At 51.1% G+C, this 20,903-nt stretch overlaps 1 protein-coding gene across 2 annotated transcripts in view; it reads left to right on the top strand.

Moving 5' to 3' along the window:
- LOC146869223 (E3 ubiquitin-protein ligase TRIM39-like) overlaps positions 1–20,903 on the top strand; it is a 186,559-nt gene that overhangs the window by 110,812 nt on the left and 54,844 nt on the right. For both annotated transcript variants that reach the window (XM_085644153.1, XM_085644235.1), the window contains one exon: positions 8,561–8,583. In XM_085644153.1, the coding sequence (XP_085500279.1) occupies positions 8,561–8,583 (23 nt within the window). The remainder of the gene's footprint in view (positions 1–8,560; positions 8,584–20,903) is intronic.

Raw genomic sequence — 20,903 nt, 5'->3', positions numbered from 1 at the left:
TTCTAGAGAAAGCTTCACATCCACAGGCGCCGCACTAGCAAAGCAGCTGGTGCACTTCTGTTTCTAGAGAAAGCTTCTCATCCACAGGTGCCGCACTAGCAAAGCAGCTGATGCACTTCTGTTTCTAGAGAAAGCTTCACATCCACAGGCATCGCACTAGCAAAGCGGCTGATGCACTTCTGTTTCTAGAGAAAGCTTCACATCCACAGGCGCCGCACTAGCAATGCAGCTGATGCACTTCTGTTTCTAGAGAAAGCTTCACATCCACAGGCGCCGCACTAACAAAGCAGCTGATGCACTTCTGTTTCTAGAGAAAGCTTCTCATCCACAGGTGCCGCACTAGCAAAGCAGCTGATGCACTTCTGTTTCTAGAGAAAGCTTCTCATCCACAGGCGCCGCACTAGCAAAGCAGCTGATGCACTTCTGTTTCTAGAGAAAGCTTCACACTCACAGGCGCCGCACTAGCAAAGCAGCTGATGCACTTCTGTTTCTAGAGAAAGCTTCTCATCCACAGGTGCTGCACTAGCAAAGCAGCTGATGCACTTCTGTTTCTAGAGAAAGCTTCACATCCACAGGCGTCGCACTAGCAAAGCGGCTGATGCACTTCTGTTTCTAGAGAAAGCTTCACATCCACAGGCGCCGCACTAGCAAAGCAGCTGATGCACTTCTGTTTCTAGAGAAAGCTTCTCATCCACAGGCACCACACCAGCAAAGCAGCTGATGCACTTCTGTTTCTAGAGAAAGCTTCACATCCACAGGCGCCGCACTAGCAAAGCAGCTGATGCACTTCTGTTTCTAGAGAAAGCTTCACATCCACAGGCGCCGCACTAGCAATGCAGCTGATGCACTTCTGTTTCTAGAGAAAGCTTCTCATCCACAGGCACCACACCAGCAAAGCAGCTGATGCACTTCTGTTTCTAGAGAAAGCTTCACATCCACAGGCGCCGCACTAGCAAAGCAGCTGATGCACTTCTGTTTCTAGAGAAAGCTTCACATTCACAGGCGCCGCACTAGCAATGCAGCTGATGCACTTCTGTTTCTAGAGAAAGCTTCTCATCCACAGGCACCACACCAGCAAAGCAGCTGATGCACTTCTGTTTCTAGAGAAAGCTTCACATCCACAGGCGCCGCACTAACAAAGCAGCTGATGCACTTCTGTTTCTAGAGAAAGCTTCTCATCCACAGGTGCCGCACTAGCAAAGCAGCTGATGCACTTCTGTTTCTAGAGAAAGCTTCTCATCCACAGGCGCCGCACTAGCAAAGCAGCTGATGCACTTCTGTTTCTAGAGAAAGCTTAAAATCCACAAGTGCTGCACTAGCAAAGCAGCTGATGCACTTCTGTTTCTAGAGAAAGCTTCACACTCACAGGCGCCGCACTAGCAAAGCAGCTGATGCACTTCTGTTTCTAGAGAAAGCTTCACACCCACAGGCGTCACACTAGCATAGCAGCTGATGCACTCCTGTTTCTAGAGAAAGCTTCACATCCACAAGCACCGCACTAGCAAAGCAGCTGATGCACTTCTGTTTCTAGAGACAGGTTCACCTCCACAGGCGCTGCTCTAGCAAAGCAGCTGATGCACTTCTGTTGCTAGAGAAAGCTTCTCATCCACAGACGCCGCACTAGCTAAGCAGCTGATGCACTTCTGTTTCCTGAGAAAGCTTCACATCCACAGGCGCCGCACTGGCAAAGCAGCTGATGCACTTCTGTTTCTAGAGAAAGCTTCGCACCCACAGGCGCCGCACTATCAAAGCAGCTGATGCACTTCTGTTTCTAGAGAAAGCTTCACATCCACAGGCGCCGCACTAGCAAAGCAGCTGATGCACTTCTGTTTCTAGAGAAAGCTTAACATCCACAGGCGCCGCACTAGCAAAGCAGCTGATGCACTTCTGTTTCTAGAGAAAGCTTCACATCCACAGGCGCCGCACTAGCAAAGCAGCTGGTGCACTTCTGTTTCTAGAGAAAGCTTCTCATCCACAGGTGCCGCACTAGCAAAGCAGCTGATGCACTTCTGTTTCTAGAGAAAGCTTCACATCCACAGGCATCGCACTAGCAAAGCGGCTGATGCACTTCTGTTTCTAGAGAAAGCTTCACATCCACAGGCGCCGCACTAGCAAAGCAGCTGATGCACTTCTGTTTCTAGAGAAAGCTTCACATCCACAGGCGCCGCACTAGCAATGCAGCTGATGCACTTCTGTTTCTAGAGAAAGCTTCACATCCACAGGCACCACACCAGCAAAGCAGCTGATGCACTTCTGTTTCTAGAGAAAGCTTCACATCCACAGGCGCCGCACTAACAAAGCAGCTGATGCACTTCTGTTTCTAGAGAAAGCTTCTCATCCACAGGTGCCGCACTAGCAAAGCAGCTGATGCACTTCTGTTTCTAGAGAAAGCTTCTCATCCACAGGCGCCGCACTAGCAAAGCAGCTGATGCACTTCTGTTTCTAGAGAAAGCTTCACACTCACAGGCGCCGCACTAGCAAAGCAGCTGATGCACTTCTGTTTCTAGAGAAAGCTTCACATCCACAGGCATCGCACTAGCAAAGCGGCTGATGCACTTCTGTTTCTAGAGAAAGCTTCACATCCACAGGCGCCGCACTAGCAAAGCAGCTGATGCACTTCTGTTTCTAGAGAAAGCTTCACATCCACAGGCGCCGCACTAGCAATGCAGCTGATGCACTTCTGTTTCTAGAGAAAGCTTCACATCCACAGGCGTCACACTAGCATAGCAGCTGATGCACTCCTGTTTCTAGAGAAAGCTTCACATCCACAGGCGTCACACCAGCAAAGCAGCTGATGCACTTCTGTTTCTAGAGAAAGCTTCACATACACAGCCGCCGCACTAGCAAAGCAGCTGATGCACTTCTGTTTCTAGAGAAAGCTTCACATCCACAGGCGCTGCACCAGCAAAGCAGCTGATGCACTTCTGTTTCTATAGAAAGCTTCACATCCACAGGTGCCGCACTAGCAAAGCAGCTGATGCACTTCTGTTTCTAGAGAAAGCTTAACATCCACAGGCGCCACACTGGCAAACCCACATTATTCAAGTGCTGCAGACATAGTCGCAGCATGCGGGATGCTGGCAGAGGCAGTGTACGCACATCTAAGACTGCATATCTGTTGTACTCTTACATGAAGTATACACTGGTAGCCATGATGTAGGTTTTAAAGTCTTCTTTATTAGTTCCAGGTAGCATCAGTCTAGGTTTAGCCATGTACCAGCTCCTACTCCAGCCACTACTTAGGCCCTTGTTACAGCCCATATCACGGCCCCACCAGGAGCAGCCTGCCTAGCTGCTCAGCCCATCTCCAACTGTCATCACTCACCCACACAGGCACCCAGGCATTCCATTCATCACAGTCACACCAACATTCCGTTACCATCTCTCACTCTGGCTGAGCAGCTAGGAAGACCTAGGCTAATTACAATTAAGTAAAACTCAGGATATAACATTATCCCTTTCCTTTTAAAATGAAAACAAAGTTTACATTACTACAACAAAGAACTATACACAAAATAAACCGTAATGTCCATAACTCAAGGATGCAACCAAAAGAAAAACATCACTAAAACAAGAACTAAGTAAATTAAAGAGAAGAAAGGCAAAAACGACATATCATAAAAACATGCATCAACATTACCCATCCTCCCTCATGAAGAGTATTATAACAATTTACAACGCACCTAACACTGCGTAGTTTGGGGAAAACTTAACACTGTCTAACTAGCAGTGACCCCTCCTTCTTTCCCCTGAACATACAAAATACACGTAGTGAAAGGTGAACACACCACGACAAACACCCGAGGCCATAAACAGACATCAAGGGTGAACCGACACTACAAATAAACGTGTACAACAATATGGACCACATAGAGAGTACACACAGTGAGGCGCAGTACGACTTACACACGACCACAACTGAAGCGCAGGGCGACTTACACAGGACAATACGTGATGCACAAGGCGACTTACACACAACAACAACTGAAGTGCAGGGCGACTTACACAGGACAACATGTGACGCGCAGGGCGACTTACACACGACAACTGAAGCGCAGGGCGACTTACACAGGACAACATGTGAGACGCAGGGCGACTTACACACATACAACACGTGAAGCGCAGGATGACTTACACACAACACAAAGAAGTGGGGAAACCACCCACCACGACCAGAACACCAAACATGTAAGGCAGAAACTGTGGCATACCATACAATGTACCCTTGTACATACATTAGGAATAACACCCACTGGTATAAGTAAGATAATCCGTATACCTACTCCCATGTAGATCACTAACTGGGACTAAAACCCAACCGCATCCCTCTACTAAGGGATAAACTGTGATGACCACCCACTAGGAGACTAGAACCTCCCAACCAATAACTGCGTAAAACAACTGTGGCATCACAACATAAAATGAACACTGTAACACATCAGAAAACTATGCCCAACGCCGGTGAGCGACCTCTCACCCGAGTGCTAAACAAGACATAATGTTCTTGTTCCTCAGCTTTGAAATTTTCACTTGTGCTATTTTGACTCTCAAAAGCTAAGACAGATCGCACTAAAAACTAAAGAAGCAGAACACATCAATACTCCCTTGACAAACCGGCCAGTGTTACACCATAACTGCTGGACAGCTTAAGATATCACGTTTCTGCATCAACAAAGTAGCATGCCACTAAAATGTGTCTCCTGCCTTAAAAGTTTACCGGCAAATACAAAGTTCGGTGAAAATTGACAGACCTCCTTGTAGAGTCGACGTGAATTTGACCGTCCTCCAACGAACACCGATGAATCCATCACGAAAATCTCGCGTTGTCCCCAGGCGTCATAAGAAAACTTTATTGATAGTGCTTAAGAGCCACGAAGCAAATGCACTCACGAAGTGGAGCGCGTCTAACCACAAGATGGCGGCACGCTTTTGTTACGTACGCCGGGTGGCTCACAGTGCGTCAATGCACTCCTTTAGTCCAAGGCATAGCTGAACCTGCCAGGCACGTCACAACTGAAGATTCCACAATCGTGATGAAAGGACTTCACCGAAGCAACTGCACGCGAACCCCAAGTTGAAGGTAAGCGTGCTCGCGCGTTCCATTTTAAAATGCGCTGTTGCAGTTGAACTGCCATTGCTGCCTCAAACATAAGGAAACCCATAAAAAACACTAAACATTTAAGTTTAAATGTCGTAAAAAATGTGCTCCAGCCATACTTTAAATTCCAAACGAGGCACAAGAGATCCCCGTGCCTCAGAGTAGGCACGTCATTTCTGGTGATAAAATATCATAAATCAGCATTTGACTCACTTAGATAGATCCGTCCCTCTGCAGGCAACGAGACTCAATTGTATGATGAGTAAAACTTGCAGAGACACGACAGTTTTGGGTTTTTAAACCATAAGGCCACGTTGTGTAACCATTCCTTGCAGAGTAGAAGCAAGACCATTTTGTCACACACAACACCTCGATGCAGCGTAACCGCAGACAACATAGCAAATACCATTAATCTCACCTTGTTTTCTGAAGCTGCTTGTACTCTCGAAGTGCTATAAAAGTACCCATCTTAACCGAACCACACCGCTCCTGTGTGGCACCTGTGAATTTACTTCACTGAGTTGGACCACAACTCACATCTTGAACAGCCACTATTCCTTTTAGCAATAGATACATCCTTACAGCGGATTCACAAGGAAGTGGTAGGGTGACAGGCAGTCATTTCACACCCTAACATACAGACCATACCCGTGGTCAAGTCCATGGAGTAAGATCAGGCAGGACACAGGTTGGGGCCGGCTTGCCTTTTACTCCATACTGTTTCATGTACTTTTCTTTCTTTTTTCTTTGTAATTGCGCTGGTTCTCACGGTTTCTTTGTAGTTGCGCTGGTTCTCACAGTTTCTTTGTAGATCTGATCAGTCCTTGAGTACGCTTGGGTCCAGGTCCGCTCGTCGCCAAAATTATGTTGTACTCTTACATGAAGTATACACTGGTAGCCATGATGTAGGTTTTAAAGTCTTCTTTATTAGTTCCAGTTCCAGGTAGCATCAGTCTAGGTTTAGCCATGTACCAGCTCCTACTCCAGCCACTACTTAGGCCCTTGTTACAGCCCATATCACGGCCCCACCAGGAGCAGCCTGCCTAGCTGCTCAGCCCATCTCCAACTGTCATCACTCACCCACACAGGCACCCAGGCATTCCATTCATCACAGTCACACCAACATTCCGTTACCATCTCTCACTCTGGCTGAGCAGCTAGGAAGACCTAGGCTAATTACAATTAAGTAAAACTCAGGATATAACATTAACATTATTCAAGTGCTGCAGACATAGTCGCAGCACGCGGGATGCTGGCAGAGGCAGTGTACGCACATCTAAGACTGCATATCCCACCTTGTATGTCAACCAATGAGAAGCGGCCAACATGGACTGGAAGCGCACCAGTCACTGATGGTGGGCAGTCTAACACTGCTCATGCAGAACTGATGTTACTCGCTTTGCCCCACCACACCCCAGCGAAGCTCTATAGCCAATGGAAGCAGTTGGTGTGTGCGACAGCGAGCAAGAATGGATAAGAAGTCAAAAAGGCCTAAAAATAAACAAAACTGCAATGACAGAATACAAAAGTGGAGTCAGGCTGCGAGCTACTGACAGGTTGTCGGCGAGCTACCAATAGCTCGCGATCGATCGGTTGCAGACCCCTGCTTTATATGTTTGTTGATTTTCTCCCTCATCATTCTAGATAGTAATTTCATTAAACATTAGCCAACATACCACCACAGGACGCTTGCTTATTATTAAATATTTATCATCCTGAAGTCCTACTGTAATGAACCAGCATACGGCCACGCGACGCTTGCTTATTATTGAATATTTATCATCCTGAAGTCCTACTGTAATGAACCAACATACGGCCATGGGACGCTTGTTTATTACTTTAAAATGTTACCATCCTGAAGTCGTACTTTATTACCGTTTTAGTCCTGCGTGGCCTTGTTAGATCATCTCCGAGGTTTCATGGTTCACTTAAATGATGAAGTCTGCATTTTACCAATCAGAAAATGTATATTTTTGTGCCTCACTCATCTGGCTTCCCGTTGTGATTTTATTTTTCACTCCTCTGTTGTTTATTTCTCGACACCCTTTAATTCCATGGTCCGTTTTCATGATGTTTTAATACCATATTCTGAACATCTTCTCAGGTATCTCTTATGTCTGTTTACCAGGTTAATTTTCTGTCTTGTAAAACATCTTGAAAAAACATTAATCCTGTAAAATAGTTTATTACCATAACTGTTACTTACTCACAGCGCTTCTCGCCCTCGTCTTTGCTACTGCCTGTGCTGGGCATGATGATGAGGCGGTAACAGTAGAGCGACTGAAGGAAAGGCAGCAAGGGATAGAAAATGACCCATCACTTGCCTCCAGTATTCCAGCAGTAGAAGTTTTCTATGGGTCCCTCTATAAGCCACAAAGTACCTTCAGTGTGTAGGGGCCAATGGCAGACTAGCAAGCATTACATCATATTCTCACTCCCATTTACTCAGCCACACTCATTCATTCATTCTCACTTAGTCTACCTCACTCTCACTCGTTCTTACTCTGACTCTAACATACTTACTCATACTCACTTGCTCTAACTCTTTCATTCTCAAACACTCTATCACTCATTCTCTCTCCTTCATTCACACTCAATCCAACTCCTACTAACTCATACTTTTTCACTTGTGCACTCCCTCTTCTTGTCACTCATTCTGACTCTCATGCTCACTGCCACTCATTCTCACTTATTCTCACTCACTACCTTTTAGTGGCTCTCACACACTACCTGTCACTGACACTCACTTTTACTTACAAACACTCATGCTCACACGTACAAACACTCACAAACACACAACCACACTCCGATCCCCAAGCGCGTACCCTACATACATTTAAAAGCATTTATTTATTTAAGACATCTGCTGCAGAAGTTCTCATTCTAGATCCTCGTGCCCCATTTTTTACTACACTAACAGTGAATAGTGATCTATTGTTCACTATTAGTTTAATATAAAATTGGCTGAAAACAAAGGGGGAGAACAACTCCCATAAGGGCGAGCGTCCGCTGTGTTCTCCTTACTCATTTTGCTACTTCTGAAGCCAGAGGTCGCACAAGCAGTGCCAGGGGTCACAAGGGGCAAGCCAGGAGTCACAGCTGCGACCCCTGGCAATCCCTAAATGATGCCCATGCATGTGACCCTGTTGCGAACATCATACAATGTGTCAGGTGACTCCATTCAGAATATCAGAATGTGCTGTGTTTTGTGACTCCATTCAGAAGTACACTGTGCTTTGTCATTACCATTCCAAATATCAGTTTCTGTTATATCATGTGACCTCCTTGAGAATCCCTCATTCTGTGCTTAGTCATGCGATACCCCAGAATGTGCTGTGTCATGTGACCCCAGTCACTGTTTTTTAACCATAGATAGAAGTGTGTCACTCCTAAAAATACCGCCATAACTTTAAGATCTCCTGTGGAAACTGATTTCTCTGTATTTCTTTCTCTATTTTTCAGGATGTCAGAAGCACCCTAAGCAGGTAAGGCTGGTTTATTATCCTCCTGTCAGTGTGTAAGGAGCAGGTCTCACTGCTGCAGTGTGTAAATGCCACTGCTGAGCTCACACAAAGTTTCAGATCCTCATAAAATCACTCCACATTCTGAAAAATACCTTTAAGTCCTCAGACTCTCCTGAAAACGTAATTTCTCAATAAACTCCCCTGCGTCATCAGGAAACTCCTGAAATAATTGCAACAAAAATGAGTTGCTGTCCTCACAAAACCTATTTGCATCTTTAAAGCTTAACTGAAGTCCTAAGAAAAGTAACCTGAACACACAGAAAACGCAAGCACATTCTGGAAAGATCTCTTTACGTTTTACTGAAATCAGAGTTGAGCAAAAACTAAGTCATCATTTCCTAACTACACAAACACAAATGGTGGCTATGCTCACAACAATTGCAGATCCAATTTTCAGCACTATTGTTAGGGATGTTAGATCATACACATATATCTTCATGTGGGGTAGAGGTGCTACCATGGTACTGCGGACACCCTGCCACCTAGAGTGTGCACCTGCTTAGGACAATGTCCTTGGCAAAAATTACAAAAAATAATAAGTACTAGAGCACACATAGAAAGTCCATTTAATAAAGAAAGTAGTCCTAATGTGAAGTCCATCAAATTATTTGCCCTTTTTTGTGAAGTTATTTTATTCCATTTGTAGTTTCCACAATGTTTGGTTTATATACAAGCAGTAACAGCCAATATCTGGTCTATACTAGCAAAAGCAGCCGACACGTGTTTCGTCCATTGGACCATTTCAAGGCTGCAGAAAATATACATACATTGGTATGGAACATCATCTCTCATGAAATCTTTTACGTACAATTCTTACGTGTCAACCTCATATAGCAGTGATGAGGCTTTGGAAAATAGTGACATGAAATTATGTATGCCGGTCACAACGCACTGGGGATATTGTGTAAAAATGCATTGTAGCATCAGCTCACTCAAAGCCATAAAAAGCGGGACCCATGATAGGTGATGTTGACCGAAAGAAGAGAACCCATGGAGGCCACAGGGAATGCCAGTATATATTGTAATTCAAGTGAAAAACTAGACTTTGCATGCATTGTGCTCTCTAAGATACAAAGAAGAACAAATGTTACTTGCCTGTAAACTGTGGTTCTCCAGCATTGGTGTCTTTCATAGATTCACATGCTTGAATATTTCCCGTCGTCGAAGTGGGAGTCCCACGGTACATAAAAAGCAATAAGCCGGGGACGTGGTCTCGCCGGGAATGGAGTAGGATGTAGGTCGCGGCCGCTCCGGACCGCCGCTGATGTAAACTGCCACTTACAGCGGTGTGACGGCGAAGCTTAGACCGGAGACACAGCCGGGGAGAGCGGAGCACTGGGGGCGCCGGTCTGGGCGGTCGGCGGTGGCTGTTGAGGCTGGCAAACACCGCGCAGACGAGGAGCCGGGTGACGGCCGGGCTGGCCGCCATTTTCTCTACACCCGATCTGCGCGCCCGGAGCTGGGCGAGTCCGGAGCTGAGGAGGCGTCGCGCTGGTGACTGCTGCAGGCTCCTTGCTGGAAGGCACCGACAGTAGAGGACCCCTGACCCCGGACGGCGTCGGCGATGAGAGCGACGACTGCGAGGCCCGAGCGGAGGTGGTGATCGCCAGCGTCAGACTCTGGTAGGCCGGGACGCTCCCGGGTGCGTTGGGGGCTCGCTGCGGGCCCGGAGACGGCTGCTGACGGCGCTGGGTGCGCGGAGTGACCCGACCTTGAGGAGGGAGAACGACGGCTTCCCGAGGGGGACGCCTGGCTGGCCGGTGTGACTGGGGACGCAACGTGGTGGCTGCAGAGCACCCGCCGCCATTTTCCCTGCTGCGTGGATGTGGCCTGGTGGTGAGTCTGGCGCTAGAGGCGGCTGGTGTGGCTGGCGGCCGAGGGAAAGCGCTGCCCATGGTGAGCCGGGCCCCGGTGAACTGGTGCTGACTGCCTGCTGGGCCTCTACCCTGGGAGTGTCTGGTGCCCGGCCTCACTGCACCCCGGTTGGCGCCTGCTGAGCTGAGCCCCGGAGACCTGCGACTATTGGTGCTTGGGGGAGCGCTGAGACGAGAGAGCAAGATGTTGGAAGTGGATCGCGGAGCCCCGCGCTGCCGCGCTGTCCCTGGGGGCTGCTCTGGGACCCCCGGCCGGCTCATATTGAGGCCTGATTGCAGACGGAGGGAGTGCGCCTCAGCCTGGGGCGCTGCGGCCTAGACTTGCTTGGAGCCTGCCCGGACTGGCGGGGGCGGGGACAGAGGCTAACCTTCGCGTAAAGGCCCCCCCACGGCTGATGGGCTGATCGGGGCCCCACCGGGTGGACCGGGACTGAAGCGGCGAGCCGTCAGATGCTACGACGCCCCCACTGCACCTCCCCCATTCGGCTGAGCAGGTGGGATCCCCCGTGGGGGGCGGATCGCCTGTCCGGCAGCCAGGCACCACGCGGGGGCTTGAGAACCTGACATTCCCCCTTCCCGACGGCGCAGAGCCTGGAGGGCTGTTTGGAACGGGCTTCACTGCAATTCATGAACTGCGTAGCCCAGTGACCTGCGCTTTACGCTGAGTGCCCATTCTGGAGTGCCGGGGTCCCTGCTCCCCCCTGTTGAGACGCTGCCCCCTGACCCTCTAGCAGCATGACGCGCACTAAGCCAGGGAAGGAGCCGCCCGCGGCCCCCAAAGACGCCTCGGTTAAGGATTTGTGGGGCAAGCCGACTGTACCGTCGACGAGTGCAGCACTATCGGATCCTGGGGCCGCTGCTGCGCCAGTCACGCAGTCCTTCATGGCGTCGTTCATGCAGGAGCTCAAAACGGAAATTGGGTCGCTGCGCACAGAGGTCCAGGCCTGTGTCAAGGAGCTGCGACGAGATGTTGGGGAACTCGGTGGCCGGGTTGATGACTTGGAGAAAACCTTAGACGCACGTACGGAGGACCAGGAACACCTATGGCAGCGGCTCGCCACTCTAGAAGAACAACATGTCGAGCTGCAAATCAAACAAGAAGATTTGGAAAATAGGGGGCGCCGCAACAACATACGCATACGGGGGGTGCCAACTGGAGCGGAAGGAGCAGACATTATGTCATTTGTGGCGGACCTACTCCATGATATTCGAGGTGACGATGACACTTCACCACCCACATTGGACCGTGCGCATAGGGTCTCAGGACCGTCTGGAAGGCCGGGACTCATCCCTGACATCTTGACGCGGGTCCACTTCTTCGTCGAGAAAGAAGCCATTCTCAAAGCGGCTAGAAGCAAACCTGAAATCCTCTGTGGGGGCAAGCCCATCCAGCTATTTCATGACCTGGCCCCTACTACCCTCCGGCGCCGGCGGGACTTCCGGCCCATTACGGACAAGCTGAGGGAACTCAACATTCGATATCAATGGGCCCACCCCTTTGCCCTCATGTTCCAGTGGGAATCTAAGCGACGTGTGCTGCGTTCCTATCGAGATGCGGCCCAGCTGCTTCAGATCCCGGACTCCCCGCCGGCTAGCCCCTCGCGCCGACCTGCTGGTCTCCGCGTCCCTCTGAAGCCTCAGTGGTCCACGGTGCGCCGCCCTAGGCACCCTCCTCCCCGGATGGCAGCAGATCCTCCCGGGACAAGCAAGACATCATCGAGCACATCAAATCCCTGGAGGGAGGTCCGTCACCATCTGGTTCGCAAGCGCTCGCCTCCAAATGAATGTTTCTTGGTGACACCCCCTTTCTGGTAGCAGCTTGGACACTGAGTCGGCTGTGGGCTTGGTCTACTTGTGGCGGCCCTGGCCCTGCCTCTCACGACGCCCGGGGGACCTCCCTGGGGGGCGCACACCTGCCTGGTACCTGGAGTGACACCTGTACGGCTGCGGCGGTGGTCCGGAGCGGACCCTCGACATCATGGATCTACAGATAAGCGATGACTCACCCCCACTCCTATTTCTGGGAGAGTGACATCTCCGGGACAGCCTGTGCCATTGTGCCTGGCTACTCCCTAGACTGGAATAGACCTTGCTGGCCCTGTTGGCCGATTAATTGTTTTGGTTGTTGTTCCTGCCATGTTTCCCTTCTCTCCTCTCCCTCCCTTTCTGTACCCTTTTGGTGGGGGGGACACACGTCTGAGGGGAACAACAGCATGAAAGATGCCTTGCTAGTGGTCCTGCGTCAATGAGTGACTCGCCCTCTTGGAAGATAGTATCCCTCAATGTGAAAGGGCTTAACTCACCCAATAAGTGACGCCAAATATGGCGCTATTTGCTCCTGCAGAGCCCCGACGTCATTTTCCTCCAAGAGACTCACCTTCTCAAATCGGATGTGGTGCGAATGGCGCACCCCCGCTTCCCCCACCAGTTTTGGTCTTCGGCCACCACTAAGTCGGCGGGAGTAGCCATCCTCTGTAGGGCGGGGTTCCTCCGGGGAGACACTAGGGTCAGTAGGGATGCTGAGGGTCGGTTCCTGCGGGTGGAGCTCAGGAGAGGGAATCACCCACTCACCTTGTGTAATATCTACTCCCCCAACCAGGGTCAAGATGCCTTTATACGCGGGATCATTAGGGAGCACCTTGAGCCAGTCGACACCGATCTCATAGTTGGAGGTGACTTCAATTTGGTGTGGGACGCGGAGATGGACCGCTGTGGGGGGGCATTTCACGGGACTGGGGCTATGTCTGCGGCGGTGAAGAGTTCCCTCACTTCCTTAAACTTGGTGGACACCTGGCGGGACTACTCGCCGGGGCTTCGGGACTACACCTTCTACTCCCATGTACACCGCTCATACTCTCACATCGACCTCCTCTTTGCATCGCACTCCCTGCTCAAGGACATCATTTCAGTGTCACACTCCGGCATTTCGATTTCGGATCACGCTCATGTGGAATTGCTCATACGGGAGAGTTCCACTCGCCCGACGCGTTTGAGCCGCTGGAGATTCCCGGATCACGTCCTTCGGGACCCGGTGGATAGAGAGGAGGTCCAGGCGGCCATCCTGGCGTATTTCGCTGATAACGACGTGCCGGGGACCCCCCTCCCTCTTCTCTGGGATGCCTTTCAGGCTACGATACGAGGTACCCTCACGGCAATAGCAGCAGCCAGGGCGCGGGAAGCCAGGCTCTATGAAACCAAAATCGAGCGTGAAGTAAAGACGTTGGAGAAGCTAGACCACGAACGCCCGATGGCGTCGCGTAAGAGACGCTTGGCCGTTCTACGCGGGCAGCTCCGCGCGCACCGTACCAACAAGGCTGAGCGCGCCCTGCTTTCACTCAAGCAGCGGTATTACGAGGGCGGAGATAAGGTAGGTGCTGTTCTGGCGCGGCGCCTGCGAACGCGAGCGGCACGAGCCCATATCGCCAAGCTGCAAAAGACGGACGGGTCATGGGCCATTGCGGAACCGGCAAAGCTCCAAACGTTCCGCGATTACTACGTGGCTCTATATGCGAGCGACCCGCCGGCGGCAGCTCTGATATCGGACACCGTAGACACCTGCGGATGGGAACCGCTGAGCAAGCAGCAATCTGAGACCCTGGAGGACTCTATCACCTGCACGGAAATGGCGGAAGCCCTGAAGGATCTCCCGCTCGGCAAGACGCCAGGCCCAGACGGGCTGCCGGTGTCCTTCTATAGGGCCTTTTTGCCGCAATTGCAACCGTATCTCCTGCGCCTCTTCAACTCGTTCGCGGAATCAGTGGGGCCCTCGCCGGACATGGCAATGGCTGAAATAGCCCTCATACCGAAGCCCGGGAAGGATCACACCCTTTGCTCCTCTTACAGGCCTATTGCACTATTAAACACAGACTTGAAATTATACACCAAAATCCTGGCTAAACGGCTTAGCACTCACCTCCCGAACCTCATCGAGCCCGACCAGGTGGGGTTTATCCACCAACGCCAGAGGGCGGACAATGTGCGCCGCATAGCGCACATAGTGGGGAAGGCCAAACACTGGAGGATCCCAGCATGCTTGCTATCACTCGATGCAGAAAAGGCCTTCGACCGAGTGGACTGGAATTTCCTCAGGGCGGTCCTGCGGAAGGTGGGGTTGGGCCCTAAGATGGTGGCACGTATCATGGCCCCCTATATCTCGCCGATGGCCAGAGTGCGAGTCAACGGCCAACTCACGCAGCCTTTTCCCAATTGCAGAGGTACTCGGCAGGGTTGCCCCTTGTCGCCCCTACTGTTCGCCCTTGTGGTGGAACCTCTGGCCATTAGGATACGCCAGTCGCCAGATATAGGCGGCATATCCCTTCGGGGGGTTGAGCACAAAATCGCTCTCTTTGCAGACGACCTACTCCTTACTCTCTCAGACCCCCCGCGCTCGCTGCCGGCGGTCCACTCGTTACTCCAAACCTTTGAAAGTGCCTCTGGGCTGAAAATCAATCATACGAAGTCCTGGGCCCTTAACCTTACGATTCCGTATGGGGAACTCGCGGCGATCCAGGCCTCTGTTCCGTATCAATGGGCGAGCAAGTCGGTGCGGTACCTGGGCCTTAACATAACTCCGGACCTGGACACTTGGACGCAGGCCAACTGGCAGGAATACAAGCTCTCAGTCATGGCCGACCTCCGAACATGGAAGGCCCTGCCCCTCTCCTGGCTTGGTAGGCTGAACACGGTTAAAATGTCTATCTTGCCGAAGATCTTATACCTTTTCCAAACCTTGCCGACTCCTATTCCGGAACACTGCATTCAGGGGCTGCAGCGTGACCTCACCACATTCATATGGGGGGGAAGAAACCCCGCTTTTCCAACCGGATCCTGAAACTCCCTCGGGATCGGGGAGGGCTGGCCTGCCCCAACCTTTTAGACTACTACTGGGCGTCACATCTCCGCTATATCTTGGAATGGGGGGCGTGGGAGAGTGAAAAAGTGTGGTTCCACATGGATCGGGCAGTCACTTGTCGTCCACTCTGGGACCATGCTTGGCTGCCCCGGGAGGCTCGTCGCCGTAGCGCTTACATGGCGGTTCCCACCAAAACGGTCCTTGACATCTGGGACAAGGTGGCAGTTCGTCGGGGCCTAACCACTTTTCCGTCTCCCCACACCCCGATCGCCCGTAATCCGCAGTTCCCGCCGGCGGATCGCCCCCCCATATTTCGCGAATTGGACGGAAACCGGCTGCAGGACGATTCGTGACCTGTTTATTGGGGACTGTCTCAAAACATTCGCTCAATGTAAGCTGGAGTTTGGGCTTCTGGAGAGGGACAAATTCCAATATATACAACTGCGCCATTGGATACAGGGCTTTGCCTTGGCGCAGGCGGCCACGCGGCCCTACACCCCGTTCGAGCGGTTGGCGCGCACGTTCGGCACCTACAAGGGGCTGATCTCCCGCGTATACAAGGTGCTTCAACACGCACAGCTACCGGATTCCCATCCCTACCAGGAGAGATGGCACAAAGTCACTGGCTCAGGTGTTACCCCTTCCCAATGGTCTCGGCTCTGGAGCGACATTCCCAAGCTTCTACGTAGCATTCCCCAACAGGAATCGGCCTACAAGGTGATGACCCAATGGTATTACACCCCCGCTAGGCTCCAAAAAATGTTCCCTACGACATCCCCCCTCTGCTGGCGCTGCACTCAGGCGACGGGTGATTTCATCCACATTTGGTGGACATGCCCTCTACTGATCACCTTCTGGAAGGAAGTCCTCAGTCGCATAAAAAAGGTTTTGGGGTATCCTCTCCCAGAGGACCCGCTGGTGGTACTCTTGGGCCTTCGGCCGACGACTCTACGGGCCATGACGGGCCGTGACAGACACCTTAGCTTTCACATGCTGGGCGCTGCGAAACAAACAGTGGCTCTCTATTGGAAGAAGCCTGACACACCCTCAATCAATGTATGGTTTACCCGCCTGTGGCATGTGGTGGCGATGGAGTTCCTCACGGCACGCCTTCAACTCCGCGATACCAAGTATCGCCAGCGTTGGAAGCCCTTGATCGACCACCTGGGGAGACTAGAGCATACGAGACTGCAGCCTCCACGGCTCCGAGCCCTTAAACTTTTTGATGATGTAGTAGACCCTACCGATCCAGGGAACTTCTGGAGATAGGCAAACGATTCGGGGTCTCCGACTCTTCCAGACACCCCCGGGTTGGGGGGGAACCTGCCCCTGGAGGACCTTGACATTCGGCCTATGCCCTGTGGTAATGGTGGGACCCATACTCTCCCCCCCCCCCCCCCCCCCTCCATGCTGAACCTCCTCCCCTAGATTCCACACCCCCACCTTCTTCCCTTTCGTTCTGTTTCCCTCCCCATTAGTTGATTGGTCGCCTCTTCTCTATCCATTGGATGCAGGTGCGGTAGTGGATAGCTTTAACGCGAACACAGCACGGGGAGAATGGGCAGGTCCCTAATATGTTGTTACTGTGCCAGGACTTACATGCTGGTTGTTGCCCTATGCCTTACTTGATACGACCCTGTTGGATACTAGCGAGCCTATGCCACACAACGCTTGGCGGTTGCCAGCCCTCTCATGCTATACTCACTGCAGGCCATAAATGGGGACTCATTGAGGGCGAGCTGGAGGGTGTCCCTACACGCTGTCCATTAGACGGGCGGGATATGTAACAATGCACTGCTTGTCGTGACCCACCTGTATAATAGCCAAGGCGGACTGCATGTGTGAGTAGATGTGTTTACAGGGAACTGCATAGCAACGGTGTCAAGTGCAGTCTTTAGAATGACAGGACATTGGCCCCTAAGGATGTGCTTAGTGTTGCTCGACCTGCTTGCCTCCGCCTAGTGACTATTGCAATGTTATACACTCTCTTGTCAGATGGGGGGCTCGTGCAGGGTTTAGGGCTTCTACCGGAGATCCGGGCTAGGAACTGCCTGCTCATAGAACTACCCCCGGGGCATCATTGAGTCTCCCAGGCTTCCCTGACTCTGAAAGTGTATCCTGCTGTGTGTAAGTTGTTCGCTGCCGGCCTATAAGGTTGTAGGCACATAAGCTGTGTATCACCTCTGGCATGACCTGTTAAACGATTAATAAACGTTTGATAACAAAAAAAAAGCAATAAGCCTCATGTATATAGATACATACATAAATATATAAGAATAAAATACATATATAAATAAACATTATATAGTTTAAAATAACATACCAAGTCAAAAGTACCATAGGATAACATTGACACATAGGAAAGCATTGAAAAAGAAATCACTTTACTGACATATCCATGTCGTTTTTATAGTCCAAACTCCAGCCAGTCAGGCGCAAGCACCCTCTAGAACCTTCTCCTCAGAGGCTTAGGCCCTCAGATTTTTGTAGCACAAGAGTGACAAAAGAGTCTAATGAGGAGAAGAGAGCCTCTGAGGGGAGGAGGGTGGGTCGCATGTGAATCTATGAAATACACCAATACTGGAGAACCACAGTTTACAGGTAAGTAACATTTGTTCTTCTCCAGTATTGGGGTGTCTTTCATAGATTCACATGCTTGAATAGACTAGTGAGCAGTACTCTGCAGCCTGAAGAGGCAGTATCAAAGTTGCATGAAATACAATGACATTGTATCATAGAATCACAAAACTGATAACAACCCAAGGAGGAGGGAAGTAACAGAGGATCACCTTATTTGAAGAGATTGCGAAGAACTGCTTGGCCCACTGCTGTATCGGCTTCGTTGATTGCATCCAGGCAGTAGTGCCTCGTGAAAGTGTGCCTGCTGGACCACGTAGCTGCCCAGCAGATATGATGAATGGGCACACCAGCGAATAAGGCCGTGGAGGAGGACATCGCCCTTGTAGAATGCGCCCTCACTCCGGAAGGAAGAGGCTTGCCAGCCTTCTGATGGCAAAAAGATATCGCTGAAGAAATCCAACGTGCAATTGTTGGTTTGGTAACAGTATGTCCCTTACAGGTTCGCCCATAGGCAACGAACAGTTGATCAGATTGGCGAAAGGGTGCCGTTCTGCTGATATAAAACTTGAGGCACCTCTTTAAGTCCAAAGAATGCAGACTCTGTTCCGCTGGAGTTTGCGGATGAGGAAAAAAGGTTTTTAAAATCACAGGTTCATTAAGATGAAAGTCGGACGGCACCTTTGACATGAAAGCTGGGTTAGTTCGAAGGATAACACAGTCCGATTTAAATTGGAGAAAAGGAGGCTGGATTGTGAAGGCGTGAATGTCACTTACTCGATAAGAGGAAGTCAGAGCAAGCAGGAGGGCAACCTTCCAGGTCAAGAATTTAAAACCTGCTGAATGGATTGGCTCAAAGGGCGCCTTCATAAGTTGCGCCAATACGATGTTAAGATGCCATGTGGGCGGAGGACGCCGAATGGGTGGAAACATCCGGAACAATCCCTTAAAGAATTGCTGAATCACTCTAGACGAATAGAGAGAGGAAGAGCCGTCCTGGCGAAAACGAGAAATTGCTGCCAAAAAGACTTTTAGAGTGGAATGAGACAGTCCTGACTGTGCCAACTGCAAAAAGAAGGGCAGAATCTGTGCCGGAGAAGCGTTAGCAGACGAACACCAATGACAGAAGCGTTTCCATTTTAGTTTGTAGGTCTTCACCGTGGAAGGCGCCCGCGCCCTGGCAAGAACCTCTCTGCAGGCAGGCGAAATATTCAAGTGAGCAAATTCAAGGTGCTCAGGTTCCAGGCCGACAATTTGAGCGAACTGGGATTCGGATGGCAGTTCCGACCGTTGTTCATTGTTAGAAGGTACGGCCGGGGGCGAAGAAGGATGGGCTCGCATTGTGAGAGGAGCAGTAACTTCGAGAACAATGCCTGCCGAGGCCACCGGGGAGCAATCAGGAGAATGTGACATGGTTGTCTCCGCATTTTCCACAACACTCGAGGTACCAGAGGGATTGGCGGAAAAGCGTAGGCAAATATCTTGCACCAGTCCATCGAAAGGGCACTCCCGCACGACCCGCTGTGGGGAAGCTACCTTTCGTAAGACTGGCATTTGCTGTTCTGTGGAGTTGCAAAAACATCCAAACCCGGATGACCCCAGAGGCTGAAGACGAAGTCCAGAGTCGGCTGATATAACTCCCACTCGTGGATTGATGACGCAGACCTGCTCAGAGATTCCGCCAGAATGTTGGAGATGCCTGGTAGGTGGACTGCTGTGAGCGTGATCTGATGGAGTATGGCCCAATCCCAGATCTTCTGAGATAGCTGGGAAAGCAGCAGCGATTTGATACCGCCCTGCTTGTTTAGATAGTGCATGCTGGTGGTGTTGTCCGTCTGAATGAGCACTGATTCACCTTGAAGCAGAAGTCTGAACGATTTGAGTGCAAGGAAGATCGCCATCAGTTCTAACCTGTTGATGTGCCAAGAACGTTGTGACAGGTTCCATTTGCCTTTGATGGACAATCCTTGAAGGTGACCGCCCCACCCTTCCAGGGAGGCATCCGTGGTAAGGACGAGTTTTGGAGCCTTTGCCAAGAAAAAAGTGCCGGCTGCGATGTTGCGAGGTTGCGTCCACCAGCGCAGAGCTTGTTCCATGCGAGCGGTTACGAAGATCCGGTTGCTGAATAAACTGGAGACCCGACGCCACTGCTTGTCCAGTTCTTCCTGAATTGGACGACTCTTCAGTCTGCAATGCGGGATCAAAGAAATGCAGGAGGACGCCATCCCCAGAAAGGACTTCAAGATGAGGACTGAAACGGACCGTTTTGATCTGATGTGAGCTGCGAGCTGCAGGATCCAACGCCGTCGACGAAGCCACCGTCGACGAAGCCACCACCATCGACGAAGCCACCACCATCGACGAAGCCACCACCATCGACGAAGCCACCACCATCGACGAAGCCACCACCATCGACGAAGCCACCACCGTCAACGAAGCCACCGTCGATGAAGCCGCCTTCGACGAAGCCTTAGTCACCGACGACGAGGATCTCTTTTTCTTGATCGTCGATGAAGATTTAGACGTCGACGGGACAGCCACAGGTTTCTTCGTCGTCTACGAAGATATCGGAATCGTCGACAAGACAGCTTTCAAGGAGACACAAACCACCGTCGACGAAGATAGCTTCGACGAAGCCGCCGTCGACGGCATAGGGAACCTGCTGGAAACCGTCGTCACTGTTGTCGTAGAAGCAGCAGATTTCGTCGACGGAGTGACCATCGACGGGCTCGTCGACGGTCTGGCACGTTTATGGGTGGAAACATGCGATGGGAGAGCCACAGATGCCTGAGAGTGAGATCTCGGGGGCGTGGGCGTAGCAGCAAAGTGTAGTGGCAGCTTAGTAACCTCCAAAAGGTGAAGCTTTCTCTTTTTAAGAAAGGGGGAGGGCAAGTCCTGCACACTGCTACGCTAAGAAGAGGCTCCAGTGCGTGCAGAAGCCACACTTTCGGCGTCAGAGAGAGGATTATCTGTGACCT

The sequence above is a fragment of the Triturus cristatus genome, chromosome 1_1 (genome assembly GCF_964204655.1).
Source record: "Triturus cristatus chromosome 1_1, aTriCri1.1, whole genome shotgun sequence".
Classification (NCBI taxonomy): Eukaryota; Metazoa; Chordata; class Amphibia; order Caudata; family Salamandridae; genus Triturus; species Triturus cristatus.
Note: the sequence above shows the minus strand (reverse complement) of the source record. Positions and strands in the feature narration are given on the sequence as shown.